The 26770-nt window shown below is 28.8% G+C and overlaps 2 protein-coding genes across 2 annotated transcripts in view; one reads left to right on the top strand and one right to left on the bottom strand.

Moving 5' to 3' along the window:
* LOC123298791 overlaps nucleotides 1-15929 on the top strand; it is a 33876-nt gene extending 17947 nt beyond the window's left edge. Inside the window, exon 2 of the mRNA XM_044880888.1 lies at nucleotides 15220-15929. Within this exon, the coding sequence (XP_044736823.1) occupies nucleotides 15220-15929 (710 nt within the window). The remainder of the gene's footprint in view (nucleotides 1-15219) is intronic.
* Nucleotides 15930-20823: 4894 nt separating this feature from the next.
* Nucleotides 20824-24084, bottom strand: LOC123298792. The gene is made up of 4 exons (XM_044880889.1): nucleotides 23982-24084; nucleotides 23736-23861; nucleotides 22039-22781; nucleotides 20824-21612 (listed from the first exon to the last, which is right to left on the bottom strand). Exons 1-4 carry the CDS (start codon nucleotides 24082-24084, stop codon nucleotides 20824-20826), a joined length of 1761 nt encoding a protein of 586 aa, XP_044736824.1.
* Nucleotides 24085-26770: the final 2686 nt, after the last annotated feature.

Here is a 26770-nt window from a genome sequence, read left to right on the forward strand (position 1 = left end):
TAATGTTACACAAACACACCCACAATACATACATGAAACAGTGCACACACCACGTAACAAGAATACAATAGAAAATCTATATACTTATTACTCACTCAACATGGACGCTTAATATAGACGACGGCACGAAATGCGCCGCGCATCATGAAAAACAGTGCTCTGATGTCTATTATTGTATTGTATATATGAATGAATAGTGCATTCAAATATCGACGTCCGTCGTTCGTAGACGATATTCAACGACGACGAGGCGTCTACATCCGCCATTAAACAGAATTATTTTAGAAATAATAAATTCTGTTTTATAAAAATTCAATCAATCTTCAAAAGGTGTCGTTTAAAGTGCAATAACTAAATGCAAGTGTAAAAATTTTTGTGTTTAGAAATAAGCATCTTTGATTATGAATTCAAGGGCGTTTAATGTGTCGTATTAATTAATATTATATACAAGTACAGCTGATAAAATACTTGCATTATTTTTTTAATAAGTGCACCTGTGACTTCAGCTGTGATGTAATAAAGAAAATCTTTAAATGATAACATTCGGGTGATGTGTGTGGCAAATAATTAAAAGTGTAACGACCAATTTTTTGGATTTAATTCTATTTCTTCTTTTGGTAAATATTTTCTTTCATTTATAAACTTGTTTATTAAAAATTTAAAAAAAAAAAACCGATATAATTAATTCTCTAGATATTGTAATCAAAGAAGAGTATAATTGTTTTGGTGAAAATAAAAATATTTTTATTATGACATAAGATTACATGAAATAAAAAGGCATCCCATCGAACACCTCATACCTATAAAGTGAAAATGACTGAAAAACATGTAAAAAACCTTTTACACCTGCCAGACTAGTAAAAATTTGTTCTGGCAGACCTTTTGATTGAGTAATTTTGTTTATAAAAATGCATTTCATAGCACCTTCTTGGTTTTTTATTTTAAAGAAAGATATTTTCTATCAGTTACTACTTGACTGGGTGAAAATTTAAAATTTTGAGATGTTCGATGGTGTGACTTTTTTTTGTGTTATGGTCTCTTATACTATAATGAATTTTCACAAATTAAAGCTTTCTACAATAAAAGAATATAATATGATTATTCTAGCCTTTACCCACGTTTGGTTCGTGAAATCTTTAAAAAGTGAATGAAATAATATGAAATAAAAAAATAAATTGTATCTTTAATGTTTTATGAAATGTTAAATAATTAATCAGTTTTCAAATTTTTTTAATTGTAAAAAGTATGTGTGATTGCCGTGATTGACAGATGTCCATAAGTTGTCTCTTCACCCTGATTTTCAAAATAATAATTTAATTTTTGTTTATTTTTATTTTAAATACATCTTCATAAATTATAGCTCATGTGTTATTCTGATGTATGAGCTTTATTACTGTACAGTCCATTCAAGTAAATTCGCTAGTTTTTGCGTGAAAGCGTAATAAACAAACATCCTTATTTTCATATTTATAATATATAGGGATTTGTAAAAAGCTAGCTTGAACGCCATAAACATATAAGAAAAAGATACTCGACACATAGAAAGTTACTAGTTTATTAAAAAAGTGTATCAATCAGTTTTCTAAATTAAATAAAACTTTTCTAAATTAATATATCAAATATTTCATGATTATTTTCTGATTTCGTATATTTTATCAATAAATAAACGCGGTAAGATTTTTCATATAACCTTCATTCCACTATGCGTGTAAAATTGTATAATCAAATTGTTTTGTTACTCGATTGTTACCGGATTATTATATTTTTTTATAAAAAATTCTTGGAAAAAATGGAAAACTTATTTTGATACCTCTTTCCATCAACTGTAATATAATAATATACTAGAAAACAATTTCATCAGGAATAAATTAAATAACGAAAGACCATGTGCCAATATTATTTTTACATTTAAAACGGGTTCGTAAAGGAAATTTCATAATACTTTCCACGATAGCACGAGCTGCATAATCTTCAGATGGTGAATAAAATTCTCATCAAACATAATCATCCCGATTAAAGAGTATTTAAATAAGGAATTTCACATTTAAATCGGTATACTCGTTTACGATATAAGCTAAAATGTCTTAAGCAGATTACTTGACGACTGGCGAACAAACTAATCAAATCTAAAGCCACACTTTTATCCCGACTATTTTCATAGAATAAATTGTTTTAAAACTATGCATTTAAAACTATATATAATACTAGCGACGCGTCCCAGCTTCGCACGGGTGCAATGCTGATACTAAATATACTACAGAATGTCTTAAAATGTGTTTATTTACGACATCACATTAGAAACCTCTATAATTATCCAGTGTTTCTCTACTAAATAAATCTTCCTCTTGAATCTATTAAAACAAAAACCGCAAAAATCAAAATCCGTTGTGTAGTTTAAAAGATCTAAGCATAAATACTGCAAAATATGACTCTTCCTGACATCTATTGGTGTATATCGTAGTTAACGAAATAAAGTACATTACCGGGACAATTCAAATTGACATTTTCATGGAGGCATTTTAAACGGTTCTTATATTAGTGATAAATTTGTATCTTTTTAACTCAAAAAATACCGAGCCAAGCTCGGTCATCCACGTACTATACTTATATGGTATACCACCAAGTAAAAAGGGCTGTTTTTAATAATTAATTTATCGTAAACCGTACAAAGGATCGACTTGTTGATACAGAAGGTATATTGAATACTTATTAATTGACACTAAATTTCAGTTTTTTCGTTACATTTTCGTTTTGGTATCGAAACGCTTTAAGGGTAGGACGATAAAAAATCCAAAAAAACCACCTAATGTATTTGGTAGGTGTATACGTTATTTATTAAGGTGAAGCTTAATTTTTTGGTATTATCAATATTATCAATTAATAACTTAATGATTGTTATTTCTTATCGGAGACATTTCTTATTTTTTGCATCGTGCATCAACTTGAGTATTGATTTGTTTTTAACAGATTATTAATATGATTGTAGGAGCGTTTGTATAATCACTCTAAAGTCTCTGAATGCACTCAATAAGCGCATCAAATGCGCAGTCATATTGAACGATAAAATTAATGTTATATATAGGGTGAATTAAAATTTCACGGTATTTGTAGATATAGCAATAAAATTAACAAAAAAAATTTCATATAAACCACTAGCTGCTAACCACCCGCTTCGCTGGGCAACTTCAATTTTAAGTAGAAAGATTAATGTGTTATTCATTTTCACTTCATTTTTTAGTTTTTTGGTGTGCAGCACTATTTTTTTTTAAAACAGCCCATGGTAACTCTCGCTGATAATGCGTGAAATAATTTTTAAAATCGGTTAAGTAGGTAATTTTTCAGTTGGTTTTGGAAACACACATACAAACTTTTATCGGCTTAGGAGTTAAATTTCCGAAAATCCGTTCTTTATGAGCGTCTGCATCGCAAAAGGAGTAACTATGCATAATTTCAAGTCAATTGGGTGAATAGTTTTAGAGATATCGTGATGAATCAGTGAGTCAGTGGTATTTCGCTTATATATTTGTAGATTTATCTCAAATAAATTGAAATATCGAGGCGACTTAAGCATTAAAACAATATAAAATTCATATAAACTATTGCTGCTCCTTCCACAATCTGATTCCTAAAATCTTCTTCCGCGCCAAATGAATAAGCCATAACCTCCATTCAGCCATAACACAAAATAATGGTGATAGATCAGGAGATCGCAGTGAACAAATAACAGGTCCAGAGAAATAAATGATAGGCAATGATCGGGACTGCCTACAGAAGTGAAAACTGAAAACTTTGGAATAAAAAAATACTATTATAAATCAACAACTACTATTATAATTCAAGCGGTCACCCATCCTAGTGCTAATTGGGTCCCATGTTCCTTAACTTTGGTGATCGGATGAGAACCTTTAACTTTAAAATAAACTTTATTCACTTTATATAACAAAAATTATACAATTATATTCAACGCAAAATTATATATAATGTATATTAAATAATTTCATGTTTTTTCTCGGTTATTAGCCAAGGCGGATGAGAACCGATATTTTTCTGGTATTTAAAGAAGTTTTCACTTCAAAAAGAATATATAAACTTTTCTTTATATTATTATTTCTTAATATTATATTAATATTTTTCTTTATAACACCTATCTATAAATACAGTGCAGTGCAATACTGAATCATGCTATATAAAATATATTATAGAATTGCATTTTTATTGGGGTGCATATTAATATGAAATATAATAAATGCATTAATATTTACATAAAACAAAACAGGATTCACACTTTACGATTTCTTTCAACAGATTTTTTTTCGCTTTGTTTTAATATCAATTACATAAATAGGTATAGTTGATAGATAATATATTGATATATATATATTTTTTTTTTTTTCATTATTAAAACTATCAGTGTGTATCTCTCACACCCTTGGATTAATAATAAATTTACATTAAAATAAACAATATAATGTTGTAAATTAGTGTAAAGTTTATTGAACTTAATTCGGGCATATCGTTTCATAATACTTTTAAGCCTGGAAAAATCATCGAACTTTAAAAACTCATATCATGGTCGTTTTCATCTTATTTTCTAGCAAGCACCTAATTAGCACTTATTTACCACGCTTAGTTTATACCTGATTAAGCATTCGCCCTAGTTTTAGAGAGACCTGATTTTTAGATCCGTTTTTCGAAATGCGAGACTTTCGTTTATTAACTAGGCAATTTCACGATCCTGACTGTTAAGCACATAATAAGCACCTAATTACGTTTCCTTAACATTCATTATCTTTTAATTACTTTCATTGCAACTTTGAGTATTGAGTTGCGGTGTAAGTAACAGAGAACCTAATTTCTGGTGCCTAATTAGCACCTAAAAAGTACCTAATTTTGGCACTTTTTAAATGCGGTTTCCGTACTTTGAGTGACTGGCGGAACAGAGCCCTAACTTTCCAGTATAATAAAGAGTATAAAATAAAAAATTAAAATAAAAACTTGACCGACTCGAAACGACTCAACCGAATTTTCTTTCGGATCATATTGCCGTTAATACACTTTGATCGATACCTCAACGAAGTCGATTTAATTTTTTGTTCCAGCGTTATTGATCAGAAAAAAAACCACGAACGTGCGTTCGTAGTTTTACCCCTACACACACACACACTCACTCACTCACACACATACACTCACACACACGCACATCCGCACACATACTTCTTCTCCAAATTGGTGTTAATGCCTTGTCCTTACCATAAAACGTAAACACGTAAACGTGTTGAAAGTTTCGATTTCGAAAATCGGACTCATTACAATAACTTCCTATACTGGGAAGTTAACAATTTGAAACAATTCGTTTCTACTTCAACCCTTAATAAAAAGTTCATGTTTCATTTTTCGTAAATTAAAGAGAGCAAAGCCACAAAGTAGTCAGTCCTTGATATGCTTTAATTAAATTAATTCGTTGTCATTAATTAGCGTGTGTATTTTTATATGTGTACATTTAATTAATTGTTTAATTGAAATAATTGATATTTATAACTAATGGTAGACAATGTAGTTTTTCATTTAATTAAGTTTTAAACACAAGTACCGAACGTTTCTCAAAACACTATATACACAATACACAATACTGTTTACAAATTTCTTTTTTTTCTATAAAAAGTACCGTCGATATACCCATAATTACGAACATCGAATTAAATATGATTTATTTGTTTAAAAAAAAATTTAACAATTTTTTAAAATTTGTGCCCTGCGCCAACACCAAAATACAATAAGTATTGATACTAACACACACATATGCATAGACACGTATACAGTGCAAATATAGCTAGATATACCGATTTAATATCAGTATAAAAGTAAAGGTCACAATGGGATCGATTAAGAGAACTTATAAATATAAGAATAATGGGGTTTAACCTCCGTTTTTCAGACATTTATCTATAACCGAGGCTACCCGCATCATTACTTTTAATGTTTTTATACTTTAAACTACTTCCAATATACAATTAAATTTTATGATGTGGGCGAAGTCGGTTACTTCCGTCTTATCCAAGCGATGACAGTGTGATCTATTTTCCGCCCCATTAATTATAATTGCTCACAATGCCGCTGCCTGGATTCGAATCCGCAACCTCTCAGTCAGTAGCCAAACGTTTAAAGACGATTGTGCCTTTATTCGCTAAGCCACTGAGCTAGTTATAATAATATGTAAATGAACTTTCACGTACTCTCGCTCTTGAACAATCTCATTCACAATAGGGTATAAAGAATTCTCAATTCACGAATAAAAAAGTTAAGTTGATTCCTAAAAAAACTAGTATGCAAGATCTAAACGTTTAAAATTCCTAATTAAACAAAGAGGAAGATACCCTCTAATGGTCATACGTGGGTATCGCCATACAGATTACATATAAAACTGTCTTTTGCCAAAAGGAGATGGACAACCTTTGAATGCAATCTTTGATTGCTTATAACTTCTGCGTTTTTTAATCAATTTTAATTTCACTTTCAAATTTTGTCTTGATATCAAGTCTAATTTTACATTTTTATGCGTAAAAGGTTTTTGTTTTACATTTTTATCTATAACAGGGCCAGGTTTTACATTCAAATGGGTACAGATGTAAATAATGATTATTATTACTTACTTAATAATGATTATTATTACTTACTCAATGGCTAAGTAAACCGCAAGTAACCAATTTGCTAAGGGTGTAATCTTTGTAGAAATTATTCATTTGAATATAAATTTTCGTGTTTCGATCCCCATAACATCAACCAGGAACTTAGAAAAGAAACTCTATACAGTCAAACCTGGATAAGCGAGAGTTCAAGCGAGCACAATTTCATTCTCGCTTATAGAGGTTTCTCACTAGTCCGAGTTTCTCGCTAATTCAGGTATATGGGTAGCGTTTCTCTCTTATAGAGGTACGCAGTTATAACAAGTCACAGCAAGTACGAATGTAGTAAATATGTAATGTAATATGATTTATTGTAGCTATAGTTCTTTCTAAATAATATAAATAAATAAAGCTCGACTGTCGCTTATAGAAGTATAGGTAAGCAGCAGTCTAATTTACGGAGGTCCATGAGGTAAAAAACACTCTCTCTTACAGAGGTTTCTGTTTCTCGCTAATAGAGGTTTTGGAAGCTTAAAATGATGGGTCCTGGCTATTACTCTTACTTATCCAGTTTTCATTTACCCAGGTTTGACTGTATTTCTAAAAATTTGACAAATGTTGGATCGCAATCGACAGATTGAGACTGTTTAAACATTTATATAGATTAAAAAATAATATTTGATTTATATGTCTTAAGATAACTATCTTAAAAATTTAATGCAATAATGTTTGTGCATGAGACACATACTCATATATGTGATATTATATTTACGTATATGTATAAAAATACAAGGCCGGACAAACGATCCAACCGTATTTCCGTTCTCATCACATAACAAATGTCCATTGTTTTCTGTGTAAACTAAATCATTTTGTATCCTGAGAATATACAAAAAAAAAATTGAAATATATATTTCAATTTTAAAGTCTATTATATGTAAAATAACAATTTTATTTAATTTGACAAAATGATTATATCCAGTTACCATGTATACGTAAAATTACCTCTATGTTTAGAGACCTGGATAAATTCAAAAAGATGCATAAAGTTATAAACATTAAAATTTGTTGTCCAAAAAGCACGATTATATATTCGATCCAAATGTATAAATATCCCTATTTGGACAGTAAAAGATGTTACAAAAATCGGCTAATAAGGTAGAAATGAAAGAAACTGCTCGCATTTTGCTAAAACCTCATGGAATGTGTTTCTTATGTGTCAAATATCATTAGTAAGAGGGTATAAGTTATTGGTGCAAATGTTTCTATTTGTTAATAAACAATAAATTTTTAATTCTATGAATTAAAAATTCAATGATCAATGTTAAACTTAAAAAATTAGTAAATAGACAACTTGTTTGACGTAAATGTTAAGTGTTTGTCAATATACAGTAGAATCTCGATAACTTAAACCTCGGTAACATAAAAACCTCTGTTACTTCAAAAAATACTATGTTCCCTTCCCATCAGAGCCCAAAACTTCTATAACTTAAAAGACGCAACCTCTATAACTTAAATAAATAATCTCTGTATAGGCCCTCAGTAACTACATAGAAACATGTACATACCTCTATATTAACTAGGGTACATAGAAACATGTACATACCTCTATATTAACCTTTACCTAACATAGACACTTGATAACTTAAAACCTCTATAACTTAAAATATTTTGTGTTTCCCTTGGACTTTAACTTATCGAGATTCTACTGTATAACGTATACGTAATTCAAGTTGCCTATTTATTAATTTTGTATATCAACTTTTACATAAATCATTCTATTGAATTAACAATAGAGACATTTGCACCACTAGCTCATGCGTTACTAATTGACACCTAAGAAACACATTCCATGAGCTTTTAGCAAAATCCGAGCGGTTTCTTTCATTTTCCTTTATTTGTAACACCTTTAACTGTACTATATAGAATATTTATACATTTGAAAGTTAAGCTTAATATAAATTATGTCATTTAATCATTGACGTTTTGGCTTCCATTTAATGCAAAAACACTATTTTTCAATCCTTATATCTTAGATATTAAATAAATGTGATCTATTCAAATATCTAAAAGTGAAAATTTTATTCAAATGTAAAAGACAATTGTATCTAAAAAATAATAACAGCTACAAAGTCTTAGATCACGTAATATATAAATAGGATATAAAAAGCTTCTTTAACAGTTGTAGCTTAATTGGCAGTAACCCATTTTGCTATCGAAAAAACATAAATACCGCTATTTACATGATGTTGTTCTACAAACAATTAATATTGGCAACTGCGATGATTGTTTTCGTTGCAATGATATTCATTGATTTTTAGCAAGACGTTTGATTGTGTGAAACATGAACTTTTTTCGAAAAAACTCCATAGTTATGGCATCCTTGGATTTTTTCACAATTTAGCTTTATTTTATTTTATTTTTTTTTTTTTGTGTCATGATATTTTTGACTTTGAAATAGTATAAAATATTAAACTCTTTTAGTTAACTCCGATTTTAATATAATAATAAAACTTTAGGATTTGCTATAGTTTTGACAATAGTTAAGATTAATTAATATTTACTCGTTATTTTTTTAATCAAAATTATCGAAAACATTTGATTTATGGCGATTCCATTCCTAATTTCTTGATAAGGATGTCGTTATTGTGGCTTGTGCCGACTAAATAGTGATATTAAGATTAAAATGACTATTAATTTTTGTTAAAGCTTTCATTTTCAAGCAATAACTAATCTTCAAATACCATACTTATTATGATGTAAATCCAACAATTGTTATTGGTATCAAATTATGGGTACCAGTTTAGTAACCAGCTTTTCAATATTCAAGTAACCAATTCTTCAATATTCAAGAAAATTTCTATATAGGGACACAGTGAAGTTTTTACACCAAACTTTTTTTATTGCTTAGCTGAAATTAATGTACAGAATCTTCATTAATCATAAAATAAACACACATACCTATTGAAAAAAATTAATTATGTACTTAAATCACGATAGGTTACTTTAAAACTAAAACAAATAAATATTTACAATAAGCCAAACATCCCGAAAAATATTTTTTCCTCAAAATTCGCTCTATATAAGGGAAATAAATCAATTTCTCCAATTTTTTTTTCTTTATGATGAAGAAAATTATAAAAAAATTTTCCTGTCGTATATGAGATTCTATAACATATGCCAGAACATCTCTATCTTTATGTCCTGGAGTCGTAAAATATTATTATTAAAATAAAATAAACTAAGTCTAGAGTCGTAATATATTAGATCGGAAGATTTACATTCTATTTGAGATCTACATGTTAGTTTTTTGTAACATTTTGTAAGAAAAAAAGAAACCGCTAAGTACTTCTTAGCCACAGCATTTTGAATTAAATTTTAGAAATCGAAAAGTGGTAAAAAGATACATCTAAAATATTTTGTTATTTTGACAAAGTTGCATATAATATGTATGTATATGCGTACCACTTAATAAACACTTTAAAAATATTAACGCTTTGCATTAGATACACTTAAAAAAATACATCAAATGCAAATTTCCGACCATCGTTCACATCTGTTAAATTTCGTCTCAATAATCGTTATTAACTTTTCTAGTGGCTGTCGAGCGGTATCGTAAAATTATTAACGGTGATTCCCTTTGGCAAAAATATGCATAAAAATATGATCCATCTAAAATAATACTTTGTGGATATGATGCTTGGAGTCAGTCCTCTAACTTGAGTAAATAACAGTTACACTGTGAGACAAGATTTTGGTACTCTGAATACTAACTTCTTCTATGAAATTTAACCTATTGAACACTTAGATAGCAATTTTTGAAGGAAAACATGAGAGCTTTAGTAGGTAGGTAATAACGAAACAAAGATGTATTCACCTCGAAATTTTCGAATTAGTTACTTTCGCTTTCACATGCGTAACTCAATATAACTTATATTCAAAATACAACATTAAGTAAAAAATCAGCTCACTTGTTGCCTTGTATGCTAGAAAAAATTAGTTATTTTGGAAACAGCAAGTTCAATTTTATTAAAAAATTGCCCTGATTTTATCACCAAACTAGTGGAAATGTTTTCAGTAAAGATTTCAATTTGATTATTTAAAAGTAAGCATATTTAACATTGGGAAAACGATAGATGGATGATGTTTTCATAGATTTCTCCAAAACTAGTCGATGGAAATTAAAACAAAAATTATTTAAATTTAAGTTAAAACCATAATAAATTATTGAAAACAAAAAACCGTTGTGCCCGACCAATTAAGGATCTATGAGCACGACACATGGGACACAAATTTAAAAAAATTAATTTTAATTATGTTCTTTTGTGAATAAAATTTTTCAATATCTGAAATAATTTTAAAATATCGAAAATTGAAAATTTTGTTTATTTTGCTTTCGATATTAAGAGAACCAAGGCAAATATGGAAAAATTGTATTATTATTTTTTGTCTACATTCATGAATTTATCACAAAATTTATCATCAAAGTTTAAAGTAAAATAAGGTACAAATAATTTCAACTCTAGATTTAAAATTGCCTTGACGGTCGGTTTTCAGTGTAAAACAACTCGAAATTTAAAGACATCATAAAAAGTGCGAATTTGGTTTTTAGGGTGAAATCAATAACTTGCTAACTGCAAATTTAATCATATACGTACGTGTGTTTGAACACTTTTTCTACCCTCATAATTTTATAAAAGTGTAACTTATGCATATATAAAAACCACCCTCTCTTATATTTTGAAAATCGCAGATGTTCACATATGGATGGATCTCTAGGGTCCACATATAACTATTTCTCTCTTACTCTGTCGTACATATATATTTAATCAACTTTTGATATACTCATTTGAACGGTATTGATTTTTTGTTAATATTGCATATGCTATCATTTTGTGGGTTTTGTTTTGGAGTTGCAACTGTACTTTGATAAGGGTCGATATACATTTCGATGTTATTGTATAAATTGTATTATATCGATCGGCATCAAGTAAACGTGGTACTTATAGTACTAAAGCCAGCGTAAAGATTCTATAATTACTTTTTCATACATAAAAATAGGACCAAGCGAAATTATTAGATAGTCAAACAACGCTAAGCAAGGGTGATGTTGAGAGAAATGAACTACTCAAGTTATGGACCCGAAAAATTTGTCCCGCTAACTTAAAATAGGTTAATAGTTTCTTTTTTTAACCCCCGAACCAAGAAAAGGAGCGTTATAAGTTTGATCGCTATATGTGTCTGTGTGTGTCTGCCTGTCTGTCCGTGGCATCGTAGCGCTCAAACAGATGGACCTATTTTAATTTTTATTGTTTCGTTTGAAAGGTAATTTAATGGAAAGTGTTCTTAGCTATGCTTTAAATGCGAGTTTAGGATTCCGTACCCGGAACAGCTAAAAATAGTCCATGATCCTCAAAATCGGTTGAGTTTGGTGAAGGCTCTAAGGAAAAAGGTAATTTAATGCAGAGTGTTCTTACATATGTTTCAAGTGCGAGTTTAAGGTTCCGTACCCAAAACTTGTTCTCATTTTAATAAGTTAATCGACTCTCCCATACTGTAGATTTTTATTCGTCACTACATGAAACAGCACTTCGAAGTTTTTAATTTAAAAATTTTCCAATGTAACAGGCTATAGATACTCCTTTTTGATGTGTGCAGGTTCAAAGTCAACAGTCATATTTTTCTATTAATAAACATATTATTAATAAACAGCTTAAATTTTAAGCTGACGAGGCAATTAAAAATTTGCTACGCATACTTAGTATTGAAGCTTTTTTCATATCACCCTTGTTTATTGTTGCCGAACTATCGAATCACTTCGCCTGGAAAAGTTTTTACCTATTAAAAAAATAATTCCAGAAATATACACTGGCTTCAAGACTTTTTGATAAAATTATTCATATTATTGTGATATCGTCTAGGAGCCTACAATATTGCCTTTCCTAAAATCCATTTTTTTCAAGTTTTTTTCTTGATTAAAGTAGATATTAATTAGGACATGGGTTTTTAGGTTATTGAGAGCCTCGCGTATGCTATTCAGTCAATAGATCTCGTTTCTCATATTCTGTATCATCTGCTCTATCCAGAAAAAGATCACCATTTACTTTATTTAGTTCAATGGAAACATTTGGCATTTTCTTGGTTTTTGAACTCTCACTCTCAACTCTAACTCTAACTTGAAAAACTCCAAATTTTGAAGGGCATTAATATTCTTTATATAATTTTTACAATTTTTCTTGTAGATTCTATCGATCAAAATGCAATAATCGAACCCTCCTTCATTTGTTACGATCATTACGAGGGTCTGTTGTTCACTAGGAGTACGTAAATTAATATATTTTCTGTGCAAATTTTCCAAAATGCGACGGAAATGGTTGTTTTTTAGTAGATTTCGATTTCTCGAATCTTATAAGTCATCTAAGTTATCTGAAGCAATTTGGACATATTTGGAGTATGTAGCCAAGATTTTTTACACTTCGATTACCAGTTTCTTCTTACTTAGTCTCAAACAATCCAAATTAAGAGAGTGAATAGCGAGGAAAAAAAACATAAAATAAAATCAAAACCCTTCAATTATTTGAATCTTTAATAATTAATTTAGAATATGTCATCATTGGTGGTATACATTGGCTAGTCAATTTCCTGTCGTCACAAAAACAGAGGCATTGTTTTGAATGCCATATTTGTAACAAAAATAATATAATTGAATTCAATTTTAAAATTGTAATTATTTTATTTTATACGTGTGCGAGCAAAAAATTAATTGTTAATATAATTATTAATATTTTGGGTGACAAAATTTTTGTTTTTAATTTTAAATAAAATATAATAAATGAAAAATTTGCCCGCACAATACATTTTTTTATTCGCATATCGCATGCATATTCCCGTTCAAGGACAGAATAAATATGCATTTAGCAATTATAACAGGTGAAAAATTATCGCGACAAAAATAAATAGGTAATAGATAGATACCTAATAAAATATTTCACTTATTGTATTGTAAATAAGATGATAGATAATAATTATTTTTTGTGTTGTTTACTTTTAATCATGTATACGATATTTATTTACCATAAAAGTCGAAAAACTCAATTTCCACAAATGCATCACTCGAGTCACAATAAACACTTCTTATTTCTCTTTATTACTAAACTTCCTTTTATCAATTCTCTAAATAGCAGACAAAAATATTCATAGAAATTTCGCTTCACGGCCATTTTAAGTAGAGCATAAGAACAATAAAAATAAATTTTCTTATTCGCATAGGTATAAAAAAACTTTTGTACCTATATTATACCTATAGATGAAAATGTGTGACATTGGTTCTAATTTTGCATTAAAAAGATAAGAAAGTAATAAAAAATTTCAATATAAATTTTTAAGTATTGATTATATTTTTTAAACAATTATTTTTATAACTACATATTTATATGCATATTACCTACATATGTAGGCAGTATTATATTATAATACAGAATAATGTGACCTCGACATATTTAAAATATTACAATTGAGTAATAAAATTTCTGAGATATTGAACCATTTTTCTTGAAAAATTAAACTATACAAATGTTATAGTATATTATTTCTCTGGCCTGTTTTTGCCTGCCAACGCGAAATCTTCCTTATTCTTTTATAAAATTCCATGATTTCCCCTTCATTTTCAAGCTTACCCTGTCGGCTAATGACGAAAAATAGATTAACTGTCTAAAAATATACCGCTTAGGAAAAAACAAGCGAAAGAAATAATATTAAGATTTAATTTTGTTCAGTATGTAATTTTTATATCATATCTGTATAATAAATTGCCTATAAATAAAAAAAAATTAAATTACTCATATATTATTTCTCTTGCCTGTTTTTAGCGTTCTATGCAATTCCGTACGGGTCGAGTTAGTTTTTTTTTTATAAATTATGCAAAGCAAATGTTTAATCCTAATAACTTTACAATTGTAAAAGTTTGTATGTTTGGATGTTTAGATCGTTTGAATGTTGTTACTTAATCACGCAAAAACGGCTAAGCGTGTTTTAATGAAACGGATAGTTTATTACATGGAATAAACACATACGATATATAAAAATTGTCTTTCCGTTACCGGATATGAAGCATCAGCTAATTTTTTGCCTTCTTCGCCTGATAGCCAAGATAAAATTGAGAATTATATTGACGTTTAGATTTTATTACCTAGCATGAAAATGCTACATGCAAATTTAATCATTATTTCAAAGTTTCTTTAGACAGGACAGTAAAAAATTATTATATTTTCAATGTCAACAGGAAAATAATTTTTAAAATATATCAATAAAGAAATTTACATAAACTTAATTCTTGTCAGTGTCTGCTGCACATTATCCATAGACATTTTTAGGAAAAAAGTTGACATTTTTCTTCAATCTTATTTCCATTAAAGCTAAGAACTATTGGGAAAATAGATTTAAGAAGCCACAGATGGTTCCCAAACAGGCAGAAACGCAAAATACAAATATATGGGCAGGGATTATTTAAAAATCTTAACTGAAAAACCATACTTACGAAAATTTGTTCTGAAAATTTAATTTTTTAAATTATCTAATTTTTATTTTATTGTTACAGGTGCACTGATTCGAGTAGAAGGATGTCAAACGAAAACTTTACTAGAAGAAGCTCTGAATTTGAGCAAAACAGTGAAAACATCACATCACGAATTTCGATCACCACCCACTCCAACAACAACAACAACAACAACAGACAACCAACAATTATCCAACCAAGCTCCCATGTTTGCCGAAACTTATTTGGGAATGCTGAAACTACCGCATTGCATGAGAATTTCGAGAACTCGTTATATGAATCGTTACGCACGGCACGAGAACGATGGAACTTTGACTTTGAAAATGAACAACCGTTACCAGGTAAATGGCAATGGGAGAAGGTTACTAATGATGCAAGTAGCCCTACCATTATGTCAAATATCAGCAATGTTTCAACGGATACATCAATTGAACCTCCTCAATGTATACAAAACGATCATGATATACCTGAACATCATACATCGAATGAATCGATTGAAACAGATTATATTGAATTGCCCGATAATGATGTATTATTACAATCGTAATTTATCAACGATAAATTACAGGAGAAACCAAAATTGTGAAGAAGATGAATTAAGATATCGTGGTGACTATGATCAACTTTTCATTGATAATTCTAAATTATCGATAAAGAAATCTTCTAATGAATATTATGTGAAACGTGTTCGAGGTCATACAGTCAATCATTTACAAAATAGAATGATTTTTTCGTCTAATATATTTTTATAAGTTTAATGTAATATTATTACTGTATTTATTATTTATTTATAGAATTTTATATTTAAAAAAAAATATTTATATATTATTTTCTCTATTTTTTCTTATATTTATTTATTAATGTAGAAAAGGAAAAATCAATATGCAAAAATAGAACTATTCTAATACAGTGGCCACGTAAAGTGTAGCTTGAGTAACTGAAGATGTTTTTCGCGAGACAAAACCATGAGCATATTTAAGTTTAATCCAATTATATTTGTCAACAATTAATGCAATTTTTTAACTTATTAAAAATTTACCTTTTTTTAAGTGAATTTATGCGGTTCGAAAAAATGCAAAATTAAGACCAAATCGCAATTAAGTCAAAAGCGGCGTGAATTTTTTTTTTCGAATGAAAGCTACCTTTACTGGCTAAATAATTATAAAAAATACGAATACCAAACACCTCGAAATTATTACCAATGGTAAAATGTTTTAATACCCGAGACTATGAAAGTGCAATGATTTGCTGAAAGATAAAACTTCACAATAATCAATATTTTGTATATTTAATTTCTCAATAAGCAAATTAGGTAAGAGAAAAATTGAGATTTTGTTTTTCACATTAGTCCATAATTTTTCCTACACTACCCTGACGGAAAAAATATTTGAAGAATGACTTATTCACAATAATCAATATTTTGTATATTTAATTTCTCAATAAGCAAATTAGGTAAGAGAAAAATTGAGATTTTGTTTTTCACATTAGCCCATAATTTTTCCTACACTACCCTGACGGAAAAAATATTTGAAGAATGAATAAGTCATAATAGGTAAGTCTTAGAAACTCTGAAAAAGTCTTAAAAACTCTGAATTTCTCAACGTTTATGGACTGTCTAATTCAGCCTTAATATAAGTCTGGATAAATCTGAATTAGACAGTTCAAAAACGTTGAGAAATTCAGAGTTATTCAGAGTTCCTAAGACTTTTTCAGAGTTGCAAAGACTCTCTTTTTCTTTCTTCAAATATTTTTTCCACCAGGGTAACATAAGTTGAGTTATGGAAAAGATATTTTTCCTCTAAGCCATTTCCGAAAGACAACTGTGTACATTTGTTTCATATTTTGATATCTTGTATTGTACTTTTATTTATTTTTAACTGTTTTATACAGTTTTAACTGATTTAATTTAATTTCCTAAGTCTAACTTTGATGTAAAAAATGTTAAAATTGTTAAAATTGTTCAAACCATAAAAGATAACATTTGCCACCTCCGTTGGCTGAGGTATAAGGTTGTAGTAACCATGTACTTACTAGCAAGGGATGGAGATGCTAGTTTACAAAATAATTTAAAAAATGTAAAATATATATGAAGTTTTTTATCTTAGAGTTGTGGAAAATAAAATAAAAACCTAGTCAATGATTTCTACTTAAGGAGTTTTAGGTTGTCACTTATTTAAGTAAAAACTTTTCATGAAATCATTATTTTGAATAAAATCTATGTAATTATTAAATAGCTATTACTTTGATCTTCTTTCAAAACCAAATCTCCTTAATTTAAAAACAAAAGATTTTCTTTTAAAATATTTTATTAAAAATATGTATAAAAATTATATTTATGATTTGTATATAAAAACTCTATATACAGCTAAAATCCAAAGTAAAATACAAAAAAATGAAATAAAAATATATAATATATATTAGTTTGTAAAAAATTGTTAGTTAAACAAAGCCTTATCTAAATAAGTTAACCATAACTGAACTATTCATAGTACTTAACTTGATATAAGCCCTCAAGCCCACACCTAAAAAAACATTTGTGATTACCTCTCCGTTGAATGTTTTCTTTATTTCCTGTTGGACTGAACTTTTTTGAAAATTTCGTTCAATTTTTTTCAAACGTTCCCGGAAAATTTGTGATTTTGTGGCAAGCTTGAAATGGATCCTTTTTGTGGGAAAAAGGAAAAACCAAATATAAAATCTGAGATAAACATGTTTAGTATTTTAGGAGTGAACCTGAGGTCTGTAAATATTAAGGACTAAAATTAATCATTAAAAATAGTAGAATTTTTATATCCAAATTTAATTTAAATAATTTTAAAATTTACGAGATGCTAAATACTGTAATACAGCCAAACAAAACTTGAAAAACCTCCCGTTTCAAAACAACGGAAGTTGAGCAAATTCCAATCGAGCAAGAGTTCATTCCAATCGAGCCTAATTACCTTACAATTTCAACAACAATGGCTCTATCAGAAATTAATCATTACACAAAGCATGGCCTTTTTTTACTAAAAATTTACCTACATTTTCTTGCATTATTTCATTTATGGTACCATTATTGAAGACAATCGATAGACCTCCCTGTATATAACACTGGCGGCACCCATGATAATACTCGTTTTTCTCGGGAGCTAAAAATCTGTACTAAATACATCCAATTTGGCGTTTTAACATAATTAAGTTATCAAAACGGTATATATTTAGCATTTCGTGAAAAAAACGTGAGGTAATTTTTTTTATTTTATTCAATTCCGTTTTAATGTTAATTTATATATACCTACTGTTTTATTTGCTGTTGTTTCAAAGCCTAAATAGCCAACTTATAAGTATATAATCCATTTTATTCAACTCAAATTTTTTTCTAACTGATCTTACCACTTATTAGCCTCTCATTTTCCACTTATTTCTTAATATTAATATTCATAAGTAATTGTTAATAAAAAATTAAGTCTTGAAATTTGAAAATTGATACCTGAGCAAAATATACACGTTTGGAACAGTTTTGAATTATTAAAAAACGATAATTCGTAACCATAATCGTATAAAATTAATAAATTCACTTCTAAACGACTTTGTTTAGGAAGTGATACTTTCAAATTTAAATGTAAATTTTTTAATATTTTCCATGCTTCCATCATTAAGTATTACACTGTTGACATACCTAATTATCGAAAAAGAAAATATTTTGTATGAAATGTAAATATAGTCATTTTTAAAAAAAAATATTTATTTATGCTAATTTTGTGCAGTTTTATAGATAAAAATTTGTGATAATTTTTTACTTTTCTAGCTGACTAATAAATTTTGTATTTTTAAATTGCAATTTGTTTACTTTTATTTGAAGCAGCTGTTCACTGTATATTTTAAGCATTCCACCTTAAAACTTGAATCTTCCAGCCCAACGTTATATGTAAACGAAAAATCCTTACAATTATATTATGTGATTGCGGAAAAAACAAGAAATACAGAGGAAATTTACAAAATATAAAAAACCTCCAACAAATTTTTCTGGTACGGAATCCTAAACTCGCACTGGAAACATATCTAATAACACTCTCCATTAAATTATCTTTTTCCTTAGAGCCTTCTACAAACTGAACCGATTTTGAGGACCATCCCCTATTTTTTATCCCCTGTTCCGAGTAAGGAACTCTAAACTCGCACTTGAAATTTAGATCGACAAAGTTGAGTTATTAAATAAGAATTTAAAACTTTGTTCTTTGGTATATTTATAAATAAAAGGTGTTTGTAATATAATATAACACTAATTTATTAAAAATGAATAAATAAAATGACATATTTTTTTACATTTCAATTCTCATCTTTTATTACCGGATGTATTTTAGTTTCAACAACCATACATCGGATAGTCCACATATGTTTTAATATAAAAATATGTTTATGATTTAATTTCAATCATTTGAAACCTGAAACAAAGATTTTTGTAACAAAATAATATTCTGTGAAATGTTACTACTTAATACGTATATGCAATTTTACTACATGTTTGTATTATTGATTGCCTAAGCTAAATTAATTTAATAATTTGTTACAATAATGACCATTTTGATCTTTGTAAATTGACATATAAAATAAGATAAATAAGATTTTTTCGATTATTTTTCTAAATACTATACGTGGTATTTATTAAAAGAAAAAATAACCCCTCTTTTGGATTATCATGGCACGGCTATTCGGAAGAAAATGCAAAATGCTTCGATTATATTTTCATTGATATCTCGTGAAAAAATTTCATGGAAATTAAAATTTTCGAACCGGCGATAACTTGGAAAAAATTTCCGAGATTTTTGTCAATTTTCAAAAATTACATTCAAGGCTAATAAAATAATATTTTCTCACCTCCGTGCAGAAAGTGTCAAGACAAAAAAAAAAGCAGAAAGCAGAAAGGCGCTGAAAGGCAGAAAGTGCCTTTCAGCGGTACAGGTTGAGTACAGTGAGAATTGAATATCACACCCCTTGGTGTCTCATCCCTGCATCAACAAATATGTACAGCGTTGCTGGATACTAACTCTGCATAAGTATTCGAAGCAAATTACATAAATGCCGTACAGAAACAAATCCAATAACTTCGGAACCGGAACCTTTCTCTTTTTCAAACCATAATACATAAGAAATTTAAAAAAAGAAAAAGCTCCATTTTCAAACCCACCAGGGTATTTTAACAAGCAATTATGTTAGTTCTTATATCACTTATTTATTATTAATATTTTATGAACCGAAAACATAATATAAGATGGATTGTAGTTATCTTTCTTCCAATAACAGCATGAGGATGTAAATAATGCAAAAGGAACTCCTCAAGTTACACACGCGTTCCCAGTCATATCTGATGTTGAAGATATAAACAAACAAACAAAACACCCACATCAATGAAAAAGGTATTCGATTTCCACAATACGTTCATCGTCATCTAACACATGAGTATCTGTATTTCATGAGACAAGACTGCACCATCAACTTCAAAATGAAAGGTAATTAATACGAGATATATCTGTGAGAAGTTTTAATAAATTGTTTTTTATAAATTATGTATTTATTAACAACCTCTCGTTATTTTGAAATAAGTATAAAAAATATCTTTATTAGCATAATAATTTACAATATTTACTATAGACGTCATTACAGTTAAGATTTTCTTTGAAAAAGACGCCCAATAATTGGAATATTTGATAAAGAAATGAAACTTAATTTTGTAGATGCTTTAGCTTGTTTACTAGGTACCTTTTTCTTATATTTTTTCAAATATTTCCTACAAACACTTTCATCAAAATCACTTAATTCGCAATCTGTTATTGAATCAGAATCATTTTCCGTAAAACTCTTCATTTCAATTTCTGAACCATCTGTGGTACTCAAAATTTCTGGTGGATTCATACTAACACAACATGGTATTGTCATTGATTTTCTGGCATCAGCTGCCATAGTTCGTTTACCCTGAGTAACCTTTGATTTTTTGCTATCCGTTACCATTGCCTTTCTGCCATCACCAATTGTACTAGTATCGAATTCAGTTTGCAATTTCTGTAATGTATAAACATTGAAGCGTTTTGGTTTATTTTTAATTTTGTCTAAAATTTGTTCATCTGTTAATTGCTCCTCCGTATCATCGTCTTGTTTCTCGCGACGTTTCATTTTAATTAATTGTTTGGTTTTATTCAAAACATGTTCATCTTTTAAAAGTTTTTCCAATAAATATCGTTCAGCTTTATTAAATTTTGGTTGTTCGTACGTTATATCTCTTTCATCTTCAGAAATTGGGAGGGGTTCCATTTCTTTTTGGTAGATTCCACTACTAGTTGATGGTCGGGATAAGTCATGATATTTTTCTTTTTCTTCGATATTCGGCAACGATTCCTTATCGTAATTATCAAATGTGATATGAAAATCATCTTTTGTAGGGCGAAATTTTGTACCCTAAGTAAAACATAAATAAAATAAAAAATAGAAAAGTTAGAGAATATCAGAGATTGAAAAAAAGGGCAGAGAACGTGGGATTATTTTAATACAGAGCGCTTTTTTGATTAATTTGTAAACATATTTTAATATAGGTACACGTTTTGGCCTTCGATAAAAATTCTGTCCATATAATAACTTGCAGATCCTGGTCATAGGCAACGAAATGATGTAAAAAGTAAGAGCATAAAAACATAAAAATTACTCAGCAAATGATCATGAAAAATTTACATTTACCCCTTCAGAAAAAAACAAAGTTTTTTTTTACCCCTTCTTAAAAAGTTTTTTTTTTTTTGAGGTACTAAGCATAAGAAGTTAGAGCATCGCTACCAAATTTCTGGCCTGACTATAAGTCTAAAGTTTAATAGTATATTTCTCTTGCATTACCATTTTATCCTTAGTTCCACAAATTGATGCTTTAACTTCATTAATTTCTCTATAGATTGTATCATTAATTTCATCATAGGTAGAAACATCTTGATCAATCAGATCGTAAAATGTGGGTCGATTGCTATCAGTCTCAACACTTGTTTTACTTGTCGACGGTTTAACATCTTCGATAAAATCTAGTTCTTTAAATTTTTTTAATTCATTCGATGCAAAACGAACATGTCTCTCTAAAATTTGCGGATCGATTTCATCATCGACATTCAAAAACATTTCTTTTTTTTCAACTTGTTCGATCGAACGAGTGTATACTAATCGATGTTGAGTAATATCTGCTAAAAACAAATTTAAATTATCATCGCTCACAGCTTTACTAACCACTGGTACTTTCTTTAAACGACGTGTCACTTTTGGAACTTTAATTATTGGCAATGATATCGACCGACGTAAATTATTATAATCTGTTTTGTTGGGTGGTGCTTCGGCCGACTTTGGACTACAAGTAGAAGGTCCATCTCCGGATTTTGTATAATAATATTGTTCAATTTCATGTGCTAACAATTCACAATGATTTGCTTTCGCTAACACTTTATCTGTTTTAAAATCTAAAATAAATTGGTCTTCGTCATCATCATCATCACCTTCTGTTGTAGATGACTCCCATGTTACGTCACTCACAATGGATTCTAGGGAGCATTTTTTTAATTTGTTTACAACGTATAACATTTGTTTCACCTTTTTCTCTGGAATATAAAATTTTTTTTTCAGCTTAATTCTTTTAGCTTATTCCTTTTGTCTAACAAGTGAAATTTACAAAATTTTAAAAACTCTTGACAAATTTTTCGAGTACGGAATTCTAAACTTGCACTTGAAACATAGCTAAGAACACTGTTCATTAAATTACCTTTCAAACAAACAAAATCAAAATCGGTTTTCCGTTTAACTTCTACGATGCCACAGACAGACACACACACACACATACATAGCGGTAAAACTTATAACATCCCTTTTTTGGTTCGGGGGTTAAAAATAATAATCATATATTTAGCGTAGATCATAAATCAATCGGCGCTTTGGAAATATATCATTAATTTGAAAGTCGGGTTGGTTAGACCACATATAATCAAGAACGAATGGTCCAATTTCAATAATCCTAGGTTTTTGGATTCATTTCCACCCCAAATAGCCAAGTAAAAAAAAAATCCGAAAAATTTACGGTTACGCACCAAAAAAATTAAAACCTATAAAATTGTGAACAAACAGAAAACGACTGTATCAATTTTAATGATCTCTGATTCGTTGGATTAATCACCTAACAAATAGCAGAATAACTATTAAAAAGTCAGCACCCCCCGCCCCCAACTAAAAAAGGATAGAGAAAGGAGGATGAAAGATTGAATGAATTTGTCATTTTTGAATCCACAACTGAGCTGAAATTTTGTACACAAGTTTCGTTTGATGAAAATGCATGGTAAGTTAAGTGGCTTCCTGATTTTCACATCGCTTCCACCATATTTGATATATATTGTTTGCCCAGGTGAAATCTTACAATTCAATTTGCAAGTCCAGGTGGAGTTTGCAATTCGATTCTGCCGTAATCTACATACAAATTCGGGAAAAAGTCATTACTAACTATTTCTCCAATATTTTACCCCATCATTTCTAACAGTTAAGTGTACCTTAAACCGTACACTTACCTGGAATATAATATAATTCACCGGATGGCTTTACATGTAATGGGAAAAAATGTTCTTCAGGAGTATAGGCATCAGCAAATTTAAAAAATTCATTTGCTGCAATATTCTCCATTGCTTTACGTTTCTCTTCACTCAACGTTGGTAAAAGTATATTTTTATTAGCCAGTGGCTTTTGTTTTAAATAATCTAAGACCAGATAACGCATTGCATTTCCACGGCGTACGTTTAATGATCGATATGGAATACCGCTAGCTTTTTCTTTTGCAACTAGTCCACCAGCTCTCAAACGTCTTGTCATTGGCGTTATTGTTAAAGTAGATGGTGTATCTTTTCCAATTTTTGGTTTCATTATTGGAATATGCTTGATGGCAAAATAAGTAACTGTCAAGAAAATTTTTTTGAATAGTTTACAAACTAATTCAGTAATTTTTATACCCATTCTTTCTAGATTTCGATTCGAATTTTTCTATTTTATAATTTAACAGTATGTTTGATTTATTTATGTAAACAAATCCTTAGCAATTTCTATTAAACAAATGATTTCAATACATAAGCAGAATCTAATTTTTTAACACCCTAATAAAAAGAAATCTGAAATTTTCGGTTCAATCAATTTTAAATTAAAATAAATAAGATTGAATGGTAAAAAAATAAAGCAAACATTTTTTTTTTTTTAATATAATTTCTTTCAAAATGTAAACTAATTTGTTTTATGCAATGTGCACATGTGTTTGCGTAGTTAATATTGCCTAAATGTTAAGGCAATTAAAATACTCCTCTGTGCCTGTGGTTGAATAGAAATTTTGGTTTTGTAATTAAATCAAAATCGCGTATTAAAATAGATTAAAATGAAAAAAATTTTTAACCTTGAGAGCAGGTTGACATGTATCAAGATAATCAACTAATCCTCCAATTAAGAGCTAGTCTATAAAGTATTCTAAAGGTTTTGGATTTTTCTTGTTCGCATATTTTAACAAAATTTGAAAATACCGTAAAAGAGATGTAAAAAGTGAAATTAAAATAAAAATTGGCCAAGAAATACGGATGGTATAAGCATATTAAACTACTGATTAGACAAATATTAGTCCAGACAGATTGTACATAGTATTTAACGTCATATAGGTACCATATTTGCCATAGGAACTTCATGCTAAATACTGTTTTGCTAGAAATAGATACAAACAAATCTTTGATTGCTTTTATTTTGTCTATTTTTATAATTATTATTCGAAATATAATTTTTCTCTGCTCTTTGTTACATGAATGAGCTTTTCTTAAAGGAAAAAAATCATGATAATATTCCCTATTGCCTAGTTATTTTTTACGCCAATAGCAACTAGGTACTCATCATATATAGATAATGTGGAATAACTAAATGCCTAATAAATAATATTCCTGTTTATCTATATTCATTTAAACAGAAAAAAAATGGGAGCATGACCTATAAAATCAAAGTTTACGAAATAGTACCTCTGTTACATAAATAAACTTTATTAATCGCTAACAATAATCATGCAAAACTTTTTAATATTGTTGTACAGTCGAAAGCATTAGGAATGAACTAATATAATAATAATTTATAATTTAGATAGAGAAGCCTTCGTTAATTATAATTTATAATTTTGAAAATTTCTCGATTTAAATTAGTAAAATTGAAGTTATTTTAAGTTGTACAAGTTCATTCTTTTTATTATTCACAATATTTTACAATATTTCATTCCATATCCGTTTATCTATAAATATATAGGAGACTTTCTATAGATATAGATAGTCACTCATCACGATATCTCTGGAACTATAAGACCTAGAGACTTGAAATTTGGCAGGAATATTCCTTTTGCCAAGTAGAGGTCAACTAAGAACGGATTTTACGAAATTCCACCCACAAGGGGAGTTGCGGGGGTGTTCATGAATAAAAAATTCATATTTTTCAATTATGGCTTTTAATAGTTCAAAACTTGGTCAGAATGTTTTAAATTACATTTAGAAATTTTCTTAGCCTTCGGAGGGTAGAAAGATGTAGCGAGAAAGTGGGAAGGAAATATCGAATATTTACAAATATACCTAAGTGGGGTATCAAATAAAAGAGCATGACGTGTACATTACAAAACTGTTATCCAACGCAAGGAAATGTGGAGGGAGGGGTGCAAGTGGGGATGTTGCCCAGCAGAGCGGGTAGTTCCCAGCTAGTATATTATAAATACGAAAGTAAGGATGTTTGTTTGTTTGTGTGTTTTTTTATTTGTTATGCGCTTTCACCCAAAAACTAACGAATGGATTTTAATGAAACTGTACAACAACATAGCTGATACATAAGACTAACAGACTAACACATGGGCTATAATTTATAACAATATATATTTTTTAAATTTAAGACATTTTACTGCTCCATCTATGATCAACATTTTGAATCATAAATGAATAGATCAAAATAATGCAAGGGTTAATAATGACGGATTGAAATTAAATTGCTCTCAGTGCTATTCTACGCAAAAAGGTGTTTTTTTTCTGATAGCATGATTTAGCTTACAATGTTGCTTATAATTGGTTCAATTTTATTTCATCCAATTGTACTTTTTAAAATTATTACCAAAGAATACAATACGCGCGCTATTATATTCTATATTAGTACGCTAGTAAAAATTAAAACTGTAATAAAAAGTTTTAAAAATAATCAATATAAAACTTTATTAAGTTTACGTTTGATGGGGTGCCCATTTAATGAATAATTCGGGAACATAATATATAAAAATAATTTAACGCCCAAATGTTCATAGATTCGAAAAAAGGATAGTTTAGCCCTCTATTAATGTAAATTATAACTAAGAGGCTATATACAAAATACAACTTTTTCTATTTAATTTGACGTTTAACGACGTTTCAGTTAAAATATGATACGTTTTAACCATTTTTCAGTAATTTAATGTACTTTAAAAGTTATACAGTTTATTTTCTCATTATTTTTTCTAAAATTATTTTATTAAATAAATTAAATATAGCTAGCAATCGTAAATAATATAAAATAAATTTGAACG

Source organism: Chrysoperla carnea, chromosome 4, assembly GCF_905475395.1.
Source record: "Chrysoperla carnea chromosome 4, inChrCarn1.1, whole genome shotgun sequence".
NCBI lineage: Eukaryota > Metazoa > Arthropoda > Insecta > Neuroptera > Chrysopidae > Chrysoperla > Chrysoperla carnea.